A 17234-nucleotide genomic window follows, 5' to 3' on the forward strand; every position below is an offset into this window, starting at 1 on the left:
CTGGCTGGCTGTACCGTGCCCTCGGGGGCCTGTTACTTGGGGTTGGCGCAGGTAGTGGAATGCCCGCTGGACCCCGGCGATGGGGGTGTGGATATATTTCTTGTCGGCGGTGGTCGCGGATGTGCGCGTCGGTGGCCATTTGGTGCGTGTCCCGTGGCGCGTGGGGAGAAAGAGGGAGGAAGGAGGAGGAGGATGGGGGCTGCGGCTGGCGAGAGGGTGGCCTTTAGGGTGCCCACCCCAGCGGGCCTGGACTGGGGTCGGCGGCCGGGGCTGGAGTTGGGGGCCGGCCCTGCGGGTCCTGTTTTGTCTCCAGGTGACCGGCTCTTGGGAGCGGCGGGAGCTGCAGAGGCGGGCGCGCCGCCAGGACTGGCGGAGGGGCGGGGCAGGGTTGGCTGGGCAGCCCCGGGCCAGAGGCCCCGGAAACCTCCGCCGCCGCTCCCGCCGCAGTCAGGGCCCGAGCCGCGTTCGGAGGCGAGTTTGTCAACAATCGCCTCGCCTTCGGCGGCCTGTTGGGCAGGCGCCGCCCCCGCCGCCGCCCCCGATTGGCTGCTGCTCCGAGCGACCGCGCGAGGGCCAATTGGGAGCGCGGGCACCCGGCGCCGGCGGCGCGGGGAGGTCGGCGGTGCCGGCGGCGGCGGGCGCAGTGCGCGAGGGGAGGAGCGGGAGGAGGCGGAGGATGTTCCCGGCTGCTGCGGCCGGGGCAGCGCGGGCCACAGGCGAGGCGCGCGGAGCCCTCGGCTGCCCGGCGGAGCGCGGCGGCGGCGGGCGCGCGGCGATTTGCAGGCTCTGCGCTGCCCGGGGAGCTCACAGCGCGAGTCTCGGGCTTTGTTTCCCGCGCCGCCTTCGTGTGGACTGTCGGGGGATTCCAGGTCGGCGAAGGGCGCGGGCTGGGCGCCGCGGGGCCCGGGCTCGGACGCGACTCGGAAGGGAAGGGGCGGACGTGAGTTTCGGCCTAATTGCCTTAGGAAGGGAGGGTTTTGGGGTGCGGGAGCTGCGCGCTCTGATGCCGCTCAGCGTGCGGAGTTACTTGTGGATTTGGCTGGGGTCTCCAGGAGCCGGCTTGGGGGACCTTCCTCCCATTCGGAGGTGTGCACCCAAGAGCGCGGGGGTACCTCGGAGAAGTTCTGTCGGGTTCGGTGTGGCGCGCTGCCCGCGCCCCCGCCCGCCGCTCTCCGCGGGAGGAGGGGCTCGCGGGCCAGGAGCGGGAGGGACTGCGGGCGGGCGGAGAGCCGGGGCCAAGCCGAGCCGCGCTGAGTTACAAACTCTATTGTGACGCACTTACTACGACTGACGGCCCTTGCCAAACCTTCCCCAGACTTGCTGTCCTCAGCACTTTCGGCAGAACAATGGGGCCGGAGCGGGGAACGCGGCCAGCCGCCTGCAATCGCTGCATCTGCGCCCGCTCCTGGGCTCCAGTGTTATATCTGATCCGGGGAAATCAGAGCCCGCGGGGAGTTTCAGACTTATTCTAGTGGGCCCTGGGCAAAGAACACTTGTCAATAGACCTCAAACAAGCAGCCTCTTCTAAAACGCGTGTGTGTGTGTGTGTTACAGCACCGGTTCCAGGAGTAATTGACATTGTTGCTGTTTTGTTTGGTGGCAGGAAGTTTAGTCCCTCTCCCAACCTCACCTCCCAAAAAAATGATACCTTTGTTTTTAAGGTTATTTCTATTATTTTGGAAGATTCTATGGAGAACTACTCTGTTAGTGATGACTTTAACAATGTTAAAGTATTGGGCGTTAATTTTAAGAGTTTGTGATGAAGAGGTGAAAGTTTGCCCATTTAGGTATTCGTTGTAATTGTTACTTTGCTTAAGATAATCCTAGTTTTAATTTTCCTTGCAGAAAAAAAGACCAAATGGCAAAGCAACCTTCCGATGTAAGTTCTGAGTGTGACAGAGAAGGTGGACAATTGCAGCCTGCCGAGAGGCCTCCTCAGCTCAGACCGGGGGCTCCCACCTCTTTACAGACAGAGCGGCAAGGTAATCCTGAAGAAGGGGACCGCTGCCCCCAAGGCAGCCCACAGGGCCCGCTGGCCCCACCGGCCAGCCCCGGCCCCTTCGCTACCAGATCCCCGCTCTTCATCTTCGTGAGAAGATCCTCCTTGCTGTCTCGATCCTCCAGTGGGTATTTCTCTTTTGACACAGACAGGAGCCCGGCACCCATGAGTTGTGACAAATCCACACAGACCCCAAGCCCTCCTTGCCAGGCCTTCAACCATTATCTCAGTGCAATGGGTAAGCAATACCGGGGAGGCGACTGTGCATGTGTGGGTGCTTGAGTGTCTGTGTGGAGCATTTAGAGCAGCCCCCTGTTTAGACTGCTTTTACTGATTTGTTTCATGTTCTGTTGGGAATGGAGCACATGTCAAGTAAAACATCCAGCCAGCGTTTTCCAAAGCGTGTTGCTCCGTTTCGTGGCAGCAGTGAGTTGATGCCCGTGTGTCACCTGTTGGGGAGCATGCATCATACTCCATGGTGCTTTCCTAAAGTGTCGCATCGGCAGCGTGTTGTCCTCACCTGTAAGATGGACTCATTAATGACATTCCATTTGAAAGGGACTCCACAATCAGTTATGGCAGATAGCGTGATAACCTAACCAAAACTGTGGAGAAAGAGATGAGAGAAGTCAATCGTTTTAAAAAATGATATTTTTATAGAGATGAACTAGTTCATATCTGCCCTCCCACCATAGAACCATGAATAGTTTGCTTTCTACTTAGATTCCTCTTTAGACTTCTTTTGTTTGCTAGGGGTTAGGGGTTTGGGCATAGTACTAAGAGGATTAGTTTGTGGGATTTTATTTCAGGGGTTAAAGGCAGTCCTAGAGTCTGAAGGAAGAGTGGCAAGCGTGATGCCCAGAAAAGTCTGGCAGTCCCTTTGGTGAGGGCCCTGACAGAGGGAAGGAGCGCATGCCAGCTTGAAGAGCATTTGCCCTTGTCCATTTGGGTGCCCCCAGGTGTAGCTGTGAGGCTGTGTGTTCTCTAGCTGGTAGGTTTTCCTATGTGAAGGGGCTTCCCTGCTGGCTCAGATGGTCAAGAATCTGCCTGCAGTGCAGGAGACCCAGGTTTGATACCTGGGTGAGGAAGATCCCCTGGAGGTTTTCCTCCAGGCCAGATAGTCTGAGAATGCAGAGCTTGATGTCTGTAATCTGATTATTAAACAATGCAACTCATTTAGAACTTTGAAAGCACAGTACAAGCTACATAAAAACATCTGTGGGCTTGATTTGACCCTTTGAGCTTCCAGCATGTGACTTTGAGTATATGTAGTTCTAGGCACTCTAATCAGCGGGTACATGGGTTAGTTCAAATCACTGTTTTTCAGTAGTGGAAAAGGTTCTTACCTTGATTAGGATTCACCAGAATCTCACTTACCATTTATCTCGATTAGCTCTTCTCTGTTGAGATATAAGTTAAGTTGGCAGCATTAAGGGTTAAGAAATCCAGCATAGGTTCTGTTTAAAACATAGGTGACACCATGTCAAAAGCTAATTAAAACGAAATCATCAGGGTGGACATGTGACTGCTGGACCACAATGACAAATCTTAGTTTTGCAAATACCACAGAGCTCTGTCTTTATAATCTTCAGTGGGATAAGCCATGCAAGTCTGTCCCCATATTGCAAAATTAGAACCTCAGAAGTTGGGCACACCTGGGAAGTGACAGACACATGACAGAAACACTAGCAGCTGTGTGTGTTGGCTGCTCATATCCTGCTAAATGCCAAGAGTTGCTTTATTAGGACCCTTTCCTTAGGGAAAGGAACTGGAAGTTCTATTATTGTAGTTATTGCTATTCCCAAGTTCATTTCAACCTTAGAAGGTCTTGGTGTTTGCATATGTTTTTCTGCCCTTGAAAATGCTCTTGACTATAAGAGCATTTATAGGTACACAGTGAGTTACTAAATGAGTTAATGGGGTTTTACAGTGTACATGTTTAAGTGAAAATGTGAAAAGTATGAGTCACTCAGTTGTGTCTGACTCTTGGTGACCCCATGGACTGTAGCCCTGCCAGCTCCTCTTGTCTGTGGAGTTCTCCAGGCAAGAATACTGCAGTTAGAGCCTTTCCCTTCTCTAGGGATCTTCCCGACCCAGGATAGAACCCAGGTTTCCTGCACTGTAGGCAGATCCTTTACCATCTGAACCACCAGGGAAGCTTGTGGATGTTTAAAAAACCCCATGGTTTGTTTTTTTTTTTTTGAAGGATTCTTCAGAAGCTATTATAGTTTCCCTCTGCAGACCTTTGTATCAGTTTCTGCAGGTAGCTTAGTGCATGGAAATAGTTTCTGGTTGCCTGGAATATTCCTCCTTCAACCAGTAATAGTGGGTTGTGTTTTTGTTTAAGTAAGGATGGGCATGAGTGCTTTTTCTGGTGATGTTTAGCAAGTTAATTATAAGGTGAGCACCGTTACTTGAGATGACAGATGTAAAGCTTTAGCGAGATCACAATCTTAATTATTAAGCAAAGTTATGGTTTTACCTGTGAAGTATAAAGTAATGGATCCTGAGGTGTAATTTTATAGTATTAACTGCATTCCCATAGATTGGTGTGATAACTCAGAGGTTAATGCATAGGATTAAATGATAAGTTTGGAGGGGTTTGTCTGAAGTTAATGCACCAAGTTAAATTTTCAGTATTAAGTTCTTGTGAGATTTATTGGGATTGGAGTGAATTACTGATGGGGGGAGGCGATTACGATGTGAGTGTGTTAAAGAATAAAACTTGCATCTTTCATAGTCTGTAACTATTTCTCTGGCTGTTCTTAAAATACTTCCGTGCCTGGGGACCACTTCAACACGATGAGTTGATCAGCTTGTCTTATCTCAGCATGGCCGTGAGTAGTACTCCTTGCTCAGCCATACCCATTAAGATGTTCAATGAAGCTTTTGATAATTTGTCGCAAAGTACATTTTTCACAAAGAGGTCATTATGACTGGTTTCAACCAGCACAGCACAAATGGGAGGTTAGAAAGAGGTCCTTCCTTAGGGCTTCCTTTGGCCACAGAACAGCTTTCTGCTGAGTGACTCGGGGTGGAGAGTGTGTATGTTGAGATTTTGTCCTGAGAAAGTAAAGTCTTGTCTGGGATATACAACAGATGTTTGAGCTATAAGTGTCTTTCTGTTGTCTTCGTTGTCCTCAATTTTTCTGAAGATGTTCAAAACATATTTGTAAGAGAGACAGTTTTTTTCACTTTTACCAAATTCTCTTTACCCCCTGGGAGGATTGACTTGACAGATGCTAACTTAAATTAGTGAGCTGTGTATTCTCATCGGTATCACCAACAGAGGTGTTGATTTGCAGAGTGCCTTTTCTGGAGAGTGTGCTTATGCCATGGATGTGTTTAATTCAGATGTGCACTAAATTCTGTACAAGTTCTTGCTTTGAAAATGAAGTCAAAGCAGTTGCAAATCAGAGCTCAGAAAGGTTGAGTATAGGTGAATGCTGGTTCTTATCAGCTCCCGTACTTTTTTTGGTAAATGACTTATATGTTATACTTGTTCCTGGCACATTAGACCCACTGGTGGGAGTTAACTGAGTTGTTCTTCAAGTCCATCCCTCAGCCTCTTGTGCCTGTGATGCTTATGGCTGGTAACTGGCCCTTCTTGTAAACTATGAGCTCTCAGAGTGGGGACATGACATCCTGAAGGTCCTGATGAGGCCTGGAGAGGAGGAGGAGGTGCTTAGAGGATGTTCAGAGTCATTCAAGCTTTGCCTTTCCATAGAGCTGACCAGGGACAAATAAGATTTCCCAAAAAAGTCTTTGCAGGAAGATGACCCTGCCCACGCCTGTCAAAAACTAGGTTTTGTTATTTAGATCCAGCTGTCAGCTGTGTCCTGTAGGAGTGATAGGTACAGTGGAGCCCAGCACAGGCCCAGCGGGGGAGCCATCCAGGAGCATCGAGCAGTTGCAATGGGACCAGTGAGAACCGAGAGGTGCGCTCACTGGGGTTTGGAGGTTTAGCATCTAAAAAGGAAAGTAAAATGTCTCAGTCTTTTTTGTATGAATTGCATGCTGAGATGTTTTGAATATATTGGGTTAAATTATATATTTTTTATAATAAACACAAAATCTACCGTCTTAACTGTTTCTTCACTCTTTAGTCACGTTGAGTATCTTCACATTGCTGTGTAGCCAGTTCTTAGAGCTTTCTCGTCACGCACAACTGAAATTTGGTAGCCGTTAAAGCACCTCCCCATTTCTCTCTCCCACCCAGCTCTTGGCAGCCACCATTCTACTTTCTGTGTGATTTTTGATGACTGATGAGGTGCCTCATTACGCAGTGTTTGACTTTTTCTGACTGGCGTATCTCATTTAGCATAATGTCCTGAGGAGTCATCCACACTGTAATCCATGGAGCAGATTTCCTTCCTTTTTGAGGCTGAATCAGATTCCACTGTATGTATGAGCGACATTTTCTTTATCCATGCATTTGTTGGTGAACATTGGCTTGCTTTCATCTCTTCGCTGTTGTGAATAATATTGCTGTGAACATGGATGTGCATACGTCTGTTTGAGATCTTTCCATTCTTTCAGATACTCACCCAAAAGTGGGATGGCTGGGTCCTACAGTAGATCTATCTTTAGTTTTTAAGGAACCTCTGAGCTGTTTTCCACAGTGGCCGCACTGATTTACATTCCCACCATCAGTATTCCTTTTCTCTACATCCTCAACCAGCATTTATCATCTTTTTTGACAGTAGCCATTTTAACAGGAGTCAGGTGATAACTCCTTGTAGTTTGGATTCGCAGCTCCCTAATGGTTAGTCACTTTGAGCATCTTTTCATATATTTGTTGGGCATTAAATTAAGTATTTTTTGATATTAATCTTAGCAGTTTCTTTTTACTTCTCAAAGTGGTACTACTAGAAAGAAGTCAGATTAGGTTTGTGGCTAGCATTCTGTCTGACAGAATCGGCTGGGATGGGTTGGCCTTGCAGATGAGGGAGCTGGACCCCGCTTGGTGCTTTAGCAGCAGACCTGGTTCTTCCTCTCAGAGCAGCTCACTTCCATGGAACTTAAGCCTTTGGTTACTTCTGTTGACTTAGATGAGTGAAAGTAATCACTGGAATCTTGTAAGCATCTTAAACATCAGATGAGCCTTGTGAGATCTACTCTCCAGGCAAATGTAAATATCCGTTTTGTTTCACCTCTTTAAACTCTGTGGTACACGCAGGTTTTGAGAAGGTGGAAGGTGGAGTGATTTGGTTCCTTGGGCACCATGAGTCTGCCCACAAATCATGGTGGTAGAGTCTTCTTTGCTGAAGACTTGGTTCTGGCCTTCAAACCCCAGGGTCTCTCGTTTAGACACTAAGAAAAACAGGTAGTTTGTGTTAATATGTCCTGTGTGGGGTTAGAAAGTGATGAGAGAGAGGGAACAACTTCTTCACTGGTTCCTAAAAATTTAGTAAGTTACAGCTTTCTAGACATTTTTAAGTTACATCTAAAAAAAAAACAAAATCTTTATTTTGAGATAAAAATAGATTGACGTGTAGTTGTAAGAAATAACAGAGGTCCTAGGTACCCTTTACGCAGTTTACCACGGTGGCGGCATCTTGTTTAAATAGCACTGTGACGTCCCTGGTGGCTCAGACGGCAGAGAATCTGCATGCAGTGCAGGAGTCGTGGGTTCGATCCTTTGGCCGCGAAGATCCCTGGAGCAGGAAATGGCAGCCCTCTTAAGTATTCTTGCCTGGGGGAGTCCGTGGACAGAGGAGTCTGGCGGGCTACAGTCCACGGGGTCGCAGAGAGTCAGACACGGCTGAGGAACTAACTGACCACAACGTTGTAGCCAGCACGTGACGTTTTAGAATCCCACTGCCTTCTTTAAATGTCAGCAGTTTCACGGGGGCTCTGTTTCTGTGCGTGGGAGTATGGTCTGTGCCATTTTATCAGATGTGTAGGTTTGTGTGCCCACCAGGACGGTCAGGATCCAGAGGAATTCCAGCCCTCGGTTTCTCTTGCACATTTTTATAGTCACAGCCACCTTCCTCCTGCTCCCTGACCCCCAACAGCCAGGAATCTGCGTGGCATGTCTGTAATTCTGTCCTTTTAAGTATGCTATCAAAATGGAGTTATACCGTAGTGGCTTTTTGAACTTGGCTCTTTTCACTCAGCATAAAACCACTGAGATCCCCCCAGGACGCTGTGTGTATTGCATGTGCCTCAGTTTCCCTACTGACCTGTTGAAGGACATTTGGGTTGTTGGCAGGCTCTGGCAGGGACCTGGCATAGCTGGAACTTGGGGGCATTTGCCAGCTCGCATTGGACAGTTACACTTTGCCTTCTGGTAGGTCCTTGGGCAGCTTTCAGTTGAAGGCCATGGGCATGGGCCTTCACTTTGAAGTTACTGCCTGACGTGCACAGTGATAACTCATTGCGGGGCTAATGAAGCAGGATGTTTTTCGCATCTGTCTGTCTGCCGTCCTGTGACACGGCCGTTCGCCAGGACAGCAGAACTGCTCCTGTGCAGGTTTCACGTGAACGTGAGTCTTCATCGTTTCTCTGGGGTCAGTGTCCAGAAATGCAATCGCTGGGTCAGATGGTCGTTTAGTTTTTTTTTAAGAAACTGCCGAACAGTTTGCCAGAGTGTGCAATTTTCCCAAATTGTTTTAGTCTCAATCCTGGTCATAGCTTATGGAAAATTATAAGTTACCAATATCAGGAATGGAATGGGCTGTCACAGCAGATCATGCATCCAAATACTTGTATTTTCTTTTTTTTTAATCTTTATCAGTCTTCTAGAGTTTGTCAGTTTTGTTTTTTTTAAACCAGCCTTTTGTTTCATTTGCTCTTCTCTATGATTTTCCTGTCTTCAATTCTGTTGTTTTGTTATTCTGCTGTTTACTTCGTGTCTGTTTTGTTTTTTCTAATTTCTTGAGGGTAGGAACTTAGAGTAGCGGCCCCTTTCCTCTTTTCTACTTGCAAGCATTTAGTGTCATAAATTTCTCTTCTTCCCTGCTTCAGCTGTATCCCACGTGTTTGGATATATTCTGTTTCATTTTCATTGACTTCTGTGTTACTTCCTTTGCCCCTCTGACCCTATACTATTTAGACACATGTTGTTTCATTTCCAAGTGCTTGAAGATGGTCTTCTTTCTGTTGTTTTCTTGTATGGTTCCAGTATGGTCAGAGAACATACTCTGAGTGAATTCAGCTCTTAAATTTGTTGCGATTTGTTTATGGGTTGATAGGTCTGTTTGGGGAATGACCTGTGAGTGCTTGTGGGATGGGGCGTTTGTCTCCTGCTGTGTTGCATGGTGTGCCATTCTGTATTTGTCCATTCTGTCTCATCAGCTGGTCGTGTTGTTGGCTCTTCTGTATCTTTTCTGAGCTTCTGACAGTGTTCTGACAGTTGCTCAGAGAACAGTGTTGAAGTCCCCAACTATGGCAGTGGGTTTGTCTATTTCTCCTTTCCTGTCTGTCAGATTTCCTTCCATATACTGCAAGGCACTGTTAGGTATGTACCCATTTTGAATTCTGTCTTCCTGTTAGGTTGATCCTTTTATCATTGCTGTGAGTCTCCTTTATCAGATACTAGTACAGCCACTCCTGCTCTTTGTAGACAACGTTAGCACTGTTTGTGTTTGCAGTAAGGTTTTTTGTACGCAGTATGTCTTTAGATGATAACTTTTTTCTACCACATTCTATCTGTCTTTGCAGCTGTGTATTATTAAGACCATTCACATTAAGGTAATTGCTTAGAGCTTAAGTCTGCCAGTTTACTGTCTTTCTGTTTGCTCTGTGTTTCGTGTTTCTTTTTTTCAGTCTTACTGAGGAGTATTTGAACACTTTTCACGGTTCCGTCTTGTTTTGTTTTGTTTTGGTGGTCTTTTTACACATATTGCCCTGTGTGCTCAGTTGCTTAAGTCGTGTCTGACTCTTTGCAACCCCCTGGACTGTAGCCCACCAGGCTCCTCTGTCTACGGGATGTTTTAGGCACGAATACTGGAGTCAGTTGCTCTTTCCTCCTCCGGGGGATCTTCCTGACCCAGGGATCGAGCCCCAGTCTCCTGCGTTGCCGGCGATGCTGAGCCGCTGGGGAGGCCGTTGTATGTGCTCTGGTGTTGCGCTGTGTCTGTGCAGCTTGTTCCTTACTGTCATCCGCCACTCTCAGCGACACCGCTGTGTTACGACTTCAGCTTGGCATCCGTGCCTTACTTCTTCCTTTTCGGTCCCTTTATTCTGCCCTGTTTTTTATTTTATTTTATTATTTCTGGGTGTGCTGGGCTTTAGTTGCAGCACATGGACTTTTTATTGTGGCTCGCAGGCTTCTCTAGTTGTGATCCACAAGCGCCAGACCCCGTGGGGCCCATAGCTGTGGTATGTGGGCTTAATCACCCCACAGCACACGAGATCTTAGCTCCCTGACAAGGGGTTGAACCCATGTCCCCTGCACTGGAAAGCAGATTGATAACCACTGCACCACCAGGGAAGTCTCTGGCCTGATTTTTAAATGTCTTAAAATGTTTCTTCCATATACACTGAGTACTATGTCAGATGACTCTATTATTATTATTATTATTTTTGCTTTGACCATCAAATATAACTTAAGAAACTCCTGAAAAGTTGGCTAGTTTATTATATGTACCTCCATTTTTTTCCCTTCCTAATGTTCTTTCTTCTGAAGTCCCAAGTCTGTTATCATTTCCTTCCTGTTTAGAGGAATTCTTCTGTCATTCTTCAATGACAGGCCTGCTAGCAGCAATCATTAGTTCTCTTTCATCTGAGAATCTATTTCCCCTCCACCCCAGAGGATATCTTCACTGGATATAGAATTTGTGGTTGATGGTTGTTGGGGTTTTTTTTTTTAGTGCTTGAAAAACATGTCATTTCCTCCTGACCTTCATGGTTGTCGGTGAGAAATCCTTTGTCATTTCAGTTGTTTTCCTATAAGTAATGTGTCATTTCTGTCTGGCTCCTTCTGGGGGTTTTCATTCTGTTTAGCGTCTAGAAATTTAACATGGCTTGGATTTTTTAGGTTTATCTCTTGAGATTCACTCAGCTTCTTAAATCTGTGATTTGATGTTTTGTGCTAAGTTTGGGAAGTTTTTAGCTGTTACATTTTTGGATGTTTTCCCAGTCCCTTCCTGCCTCTTTTGGGACTCCTGTAGGACAATATTAGTGTTTTGTTGGGGTCTCACAGGTCCCTGAGATGCTGTTCATTTTTCATCATGTACCCTCTCTCTTCTGATGAAATCCTGCTGATCAGCCTCGTGTCAGCCAATTCTCTCATCTGTCACTTCCACTCTTATTGTTGGTCCTATCCAGTGCTTTTTTACTCTAAATGTATTTTTCAGTTCTAAGATTTTTCCTGCTGCTGCCAGGGCTGGGGGAGTGGACATTCAGATCCCTTCCCAGCTACTGACTGTGCACTTCACGGAACCCTACTGGGGGCTGATGCTCCGCTTCCTCAACCCCGCTGATACGTGGAGGGGGAAGGGGTGGAGCTCTGACTTGCAGGCCTTGTTTCTGCAGGAGGGGGACCAAGGCTCAGTTCTTCTCTGCTCCCTGTTGACACCAGTGTGGGGGCTGGAGGGGGGCGAATGCCAGCCTGCCTCCCACGCCTGGTTCCCACTCATTGATGCCAGGTGTAAACTCTGCTTCATTCTGGGTAGGTGTGGAGACCTGGTGACCCGCTGGATCCTGATGACTCTTAAGGCTGGAATGGGGGGCCAGTGGGTTACTATTTCTGTTTCCTGCCGCTCCCTTCAGTCTTATGCTGCCAGGAGCTGGGCAGGTTCAGCTTCCCCCAACACCCCCCCCCCCCCGCCCCGCCAGAGGTAAGGGTGACTCACTCTGACTTGCTCTGTCTCATTGCTCATCAGCGCTTGGTTGGGGTGGGGGCTGGGCCCACTGATAACACGCCTGCGTGTGTGTTTGTGTGTGCCCACGCGCACATGTGTAGTGGTGACTCACCCAGCCTGTTACTGCTTCCACGCTGCTTAGTCAGGGTGGAGGGTCATCGAACTCCAGGAGACAGTGGAGGACAGAGTAGCCTGGTGGGCTCCGGTCCACGGGGTCACAGAGGGTGGGACACAGCAGCTAAACAACAACAGGGTCAGCTGTCCATGAGGCCCCCAGGGTGGGAATCATAGCATCTTCTGTTTGTGCTGGTCAGCTCCCCACCTAACCTGCCGCACCACCTGGATGGTTTCAGAGCACTGAACATTCCTGCTGGGTGGGGGATGGGTGGCGTGCAGGGCTCAGCTGCAGCAGGGTGGGTATAGCTGAGAGACTTCCCTTGGGGGGCCCAGTCCTTAGGCTAAAGAGGACAAGCTTTCCTTGCTGTGTTTTCTCTCCGCCTGTTGGAGATTGCAGTGCTGTGGCTGGGGGTATAGAGGGTTTTGGAGTATCCAGGAGAGCCATCCCCATGTCATTCCTCAAACCCCGTGGTCCCCAGGGAGCCCACTCTCATTTCCCTCTGAGTCCTCTGTGCTGGTTTTATTTATTTTCTTAATTCTCTTTCTGTGTTTCTTTCTGGCTGTGATGCATCTTCCCAGCTGCACAGGCTGCTGCACAGGCCTGTTCTCTAGTCGCAGCGAGTGGAGGCTGCTCTTGGTTGCAGCGTGGGGGTTTCTTGTTGCTTTGGCTTCTCTTATTGCAGAGAACAGGCTCCAGGGTGAGAGGGCTTCGGTAGTTGCAATTGCTGCCCAGGCTCTAGAGCACAGGCCCGTTGGTTGTGGCGCATGGGTTTAGTTGCTCCACAGCATGTGGACTCTTCCTGGACCAGGGGTCAAACTAACGTCTCCTGCATTGGCAGGTGGATTCTTTACTGCTGAGCCGCCACGGAAGCCGCTGTGCTTGCTTGTTAAAATCCAGGGGTTTTTAGTTGTGAAAAAGGAGGACCTCGCAGAACAGGGTGACCGCACCTTTGTGGAACTAGAAATCTTTATTTTCTTTTCACCAAGTACTCACAATTGATGTTGACTGGCTCTGATTGCAAAGTATTGGGTTGGCCAGAAAGTTCACTCAGGTATTTCCGTAACATCTTAATGGAAAAACTCAAACTAATTTTTTGGCCAACCCAGCACTACGCTGTTTGAGAAATCATGTCTTTCACCCTTTATTTTTGCTCTATATGGGATAATAGGCTTTTCATGTTGGAAGAGATTGAGCAGTAATCCTTGATACGTTTTTCAGATACTAACTGCAGTGTTTAGTCTTGTAATCCCTCTGGTAGCGTACCCTCAGTGGGTACGCCCCAGGCCCCCCTCATTCGCACTGCCTGAAAATTTATGGGTAACTCAAGTTTGGCAACACATGCTACAGAGGAACTTCTCATTAAGGAAAATGGTAAGTCCTGTAGTTCTTGGAATGATTGGACTCTACTATAAAGCAGGAAGAAGATCAATCATCCATTGATTTGTCTTAGTTAATATTTAGGACCTTGGCAGTGTTAGATTTCTTGATCTACATGTGCACATCTGACACACTGTTTCCTGACCTACTTTTGAAACCAATGATTCAGAGCACTTGCCCGGTGCCCGAGTGTCCACACACTCCTGGTCTGTGGTTGCCCCCCCTGTTGTGGGCAGAACTCCCCATGGACCACCACTGCCCATACTAGAGTGCAGTGGTGTTTGTTTTCCCTTTGTTGGGTCAGCCTCAGCCTCGACATACTCCTCCTATAAGACAGACTCCAGCCACTTTCACCCTGCTGGCACTGTCCTCTGGTGATTCTGCTCGGTCAGTGGCCAGGACCTGGGCCAGGGCATGTGACCTTAGGCTGCTTTCCTGGTTTGTGGAGTTCTTGTGGACACAAAGCAAATGTTTGTCCTTAGAGACCTGTGCTGTGCTGTGTCGGGCACTGGGCTATGAGCCCTGTGTCACCCACCTGCCTGTAGACCCTGCTCAGTGGGCACCGAACAGGGCCTGACAGTCCTGCCTTTCACAGGAAATGCTGGCAGAAACGTATGTGCAGAGAGTTCATCACGGCATGAACTATTGGCAGTACTAATGGTATAGGAAAACCTCTGCGTTACTGCACATCCCTGGGCTGTGATCGTGACACTGTCCTCATAAAGATGTTAAGGAGAATGATCACATGGAAAATGCTCTTGGCGTAATGTTAAGCTTTAAAAAGTTACAGAGTTCTTGGTGACACCCCAGTGTTGTAGTCAGTTTGTGCTGCTGTAACAAAAACACCATAGATTGGGGGGCTTTGATAATAAACTTTGTCTTGCAGTTCTGGAAGCTGGAAGTCTGAGATCCAGGTGTTGGCATGGTCAGGCTCTGATGACCCTCTTCCAGGCTCATAGGTGGCTCCTGTGTCACAAGGTGGAAAGACAGGAAGCTGACTCCTTGACCCCTTCTTTTAAGGGGTCTAACTGCACTCACGAAGACTCCACCCTCATGACCTGATCACCCTGTAAAGGCCCCACCTCCATGTACATCACACTGGAGATGAATTTTATGGGCAACATGAACATGTACCCCATAGCACGTGATTTTGTGTTCAAGCAATTTACAAGCATAACAAAAAGATTAGAAAGAAAGTACATCAAAATGTTAATAGTGAAAATTTTTGTATTCCACTCACAGGTGGTCTTAACCTTCTTACCTTTTTTTTTTTTTTTTTTGGTATTTGGAAAATCATCATGACTAGCATTTATAATATAATTAATGCATAATATATAGATTTAAAATTCGAGGGAGATTTCCCTGGCAACCCAGTAGTTAAAACTTTGCCTTCCAGTGTGGGAGTGGGGGAAGGGTGAGGTGTGGGTTTGATAAGATCCCACATTCCTCAGGGCAAAAAAAACCAGCATAAAACAGAAATAATATTATAAAAGATTCATTAAAGACTTTTAAAATGGCTCACATAAAAAAAATCTTAAAACCATTTTTTAAATTTTAATCTTCATTTTTGGCATTTTGACCAGCAGCTTGTCACTATGGCATGTGTAGTTCAGCGTTAACTTGTATGACTTAGTATTAACAGTCACACCCCTTATGTTGGTAAATATTTCATCCAGGTGAGATGATGCTTTTGGCCCATCACCACGAGTACTCCAGGTGGATATTAGCCTCCCAATGTTCTCTTTGGGGATCTTCCTTTTATTTTAGCAAAGTGAGTGTGTGTGTGCTCAGTTGCTTCAGTTGTGTAAGATTCCGTGTGACCCCATGGACTGTAGCCCACCAGGCCCCTCTGTCCATGGGATTCTCCAGGCAGGAATACTAGAGTGGGTTGCCATTCGCTTCTCCAGGGGATCTTCCCAACCCAGGGATCCAATCTACATCTCCTGTGTTGGCAAGTGGATTCTTTACGTCTGCTGCCCCCTGAGTCATTGTGTAAGAGCTCCAGCTGGCAGGGTTGGTGTTGACTGGGCACCTGTGGGTTGTACTGCCTTCCTGTCCCAGGACTGCACATGGGTCTGGAGCGGGGTCTGGGTGGTACCCGGCTGTTCTCAGCTCCACAAGTAACCTGGGTGGATCTGTGTGTCTCTTGGAGCTTCAATCTCCTCATCCGTCAGATGGAGACGGAAGCTCTCGCATCCCGAGCTGAGGGCTTTTGTATAAGCTGCTGGGTGGAGAGCAGCTGGTAGGGACTTGGTCACTGTTTCCCTTGCTCAGTGACTGGCAGGCTCTGGCAGGCCACTGAGCATGACAGAATGAAGCATTCCTTCCTCCTTTCTGTGGAGAGGAGCTGTCATTTCAGGAGTTCAGGAAACCCACAGCGAAGTCAGTTCATCTGGAAATGAGCTGTAAGTCTAACCCTGCCAGGCCCCAAAGCAAACACGCAAAAAAGGAAAGAAAATCTTTTATAGGAAGTGGCCTGGGAGGGCAAGGGAGGTCCAAATCACCCCTGACCTGCCCATGAACCTGCACATCACCCTGAGAAGAACCTTGGCAGATCTTTGGACCATGGAGAAACATCTGGAAACCCCCACTGCACCGGCTCTGTTGGAACCAGGTCTTGTGTCAGGGACACCTGAGAGGGATGGCCTATTGGATTAGGCAGAAACTTGACTGTAGCTCAAGACGTGTATTTGGAGAAAGAAAGATCTGGACACTTTAAGACAGGCTTGAACTGCTTTTTCCTGCAGTTAGAAGTTATTGCAATTTTTTTCAAGATAAGAGGTATTTTGCTGACCGTTTTAACATTAGCAGTAGTCATTGGCTGAATAGAATTGTGGTGCTGTTGGTAGAGAACCTGCCTGTCCGTGCAGGAGATGTGAGACACTTGGGTTCCATCCCAGGTTTGGGAAGCCTGTCTGAAAATTCATTTCCTGCCGAGGGACAGAGAGCAACAGGGCTAATACACGTGCGCCCAGGCACATCCACACATGCACACACATGATCATTAGTGTGTTGGGGGCAGTTCATGGCAATGGAGGAAATGAAATATGCTCATTGGAGAGAGAACCCAGCCACTGGCCTTCTGTTCCCATCTCAGGGAAGACGAAGCCTGTGGTGGGTGCCCCGTGGTCTGTATATGGGCCTCACCAGCTGGTGCCAGTGGTAAAGAATACATCTGCCAAATGCAGGAGACTTAGAGACATGGGTTCAATCCCTGAGTCAGGAATATCTCCTGGAGTAGGAAATGGCAACCCACTGTAGTGTTTTTGCCTAGAGAATCCCGTGGACAGAGGAGCCTGGTGGGCTACAGTCCATGGGGTCGCACAGGGTCAGACACGACTGAAGTGACATAGTGCACTAAGAATTGAGGATTTTAAAACGTCTTCTCTTTTCCTTTTCCCTGTGCAAATTCTGCTTTTTGGCCATCGTTAAATTTTGGTTTTTACTTCTGAGTGAATGAATCATGAACCCTTGAGAGTTTTTTTTTTTACACGCTGTGAGCTGACTGGTTCCTGGGAGAACAGGTTGAAGCCCAGGAGTCTAAGAGGCGAGGCCTTCGTGGTTTTAAGTATTTGCTTAGAGTGAGTTGGTGTCCCTGGCGTCCTATGGTAACCCCACGTTCACTTTGCATTTCCTCTGTTTGCAACCCTGGATCAGATCCTGGTGGTTCATGAGGGTTTAACCAGCGGTGAGCTGGCCGGCTCATGAGAGGGGCTGCCTGGCCACGTGTGCCCGCAGGCTGATGGGGGAGGGCTGCCTGTGGCCCTGTCTTGTCCTGGAGCCAGAGCCTTGAACCTGGCTCTCTGCACAGGATACGATGCTTCCTTTAGTTTGGGCTTTGCGGCCCTTCCTTAGGCGTGAAAATGGTTTTGGAGCTAAAATTTCTTTAAAAAAAAAAAAAAAGAAATCAACTATTTCAGTCCAAGAGGGT

General features: G+C 48.0%; 1 protein-coding gene across 1 annotated transcript in view; it reads left to right on the plus strand.

Annotated features, from left to right (window-relative positions):
- Window positions 1-17234, plus strand: part of BCL2L11 (BCL2 like 11) — a 48713-nt gene that overhangs the window by 1156 nt on the left and 30323 nt on the right. Inside the window, exons 3-4 of the mRNA XM_088841797.1 lie at window positions 1846-2237; window positions 14190-14363. Of these exons, the coding sequence (XP_088697923.1) occupies window positions 1846-2237; window positions 14190-14363 (566 nt within the window). The remainder of the gene's footprint in view (window positions 1-1845; window positions 2238-14189; window positions 14364-17234) is intronic.

Source organism: Moschus berezovskii, chromosome 11 (assembly GCF_049115385.1).
Source record: "Moschus berezovskii isolate FMDL1 chromosome 11, NW_MosBer_1.0, whole genome shotgun sequence".
Taxonomy (NCBI): domain Eukaryota; kingdom Metazoa; phylum Chordata; class Mammalia; order Artiodactyla; family Moschidae; genus Moschus; species Moschus berezovskii.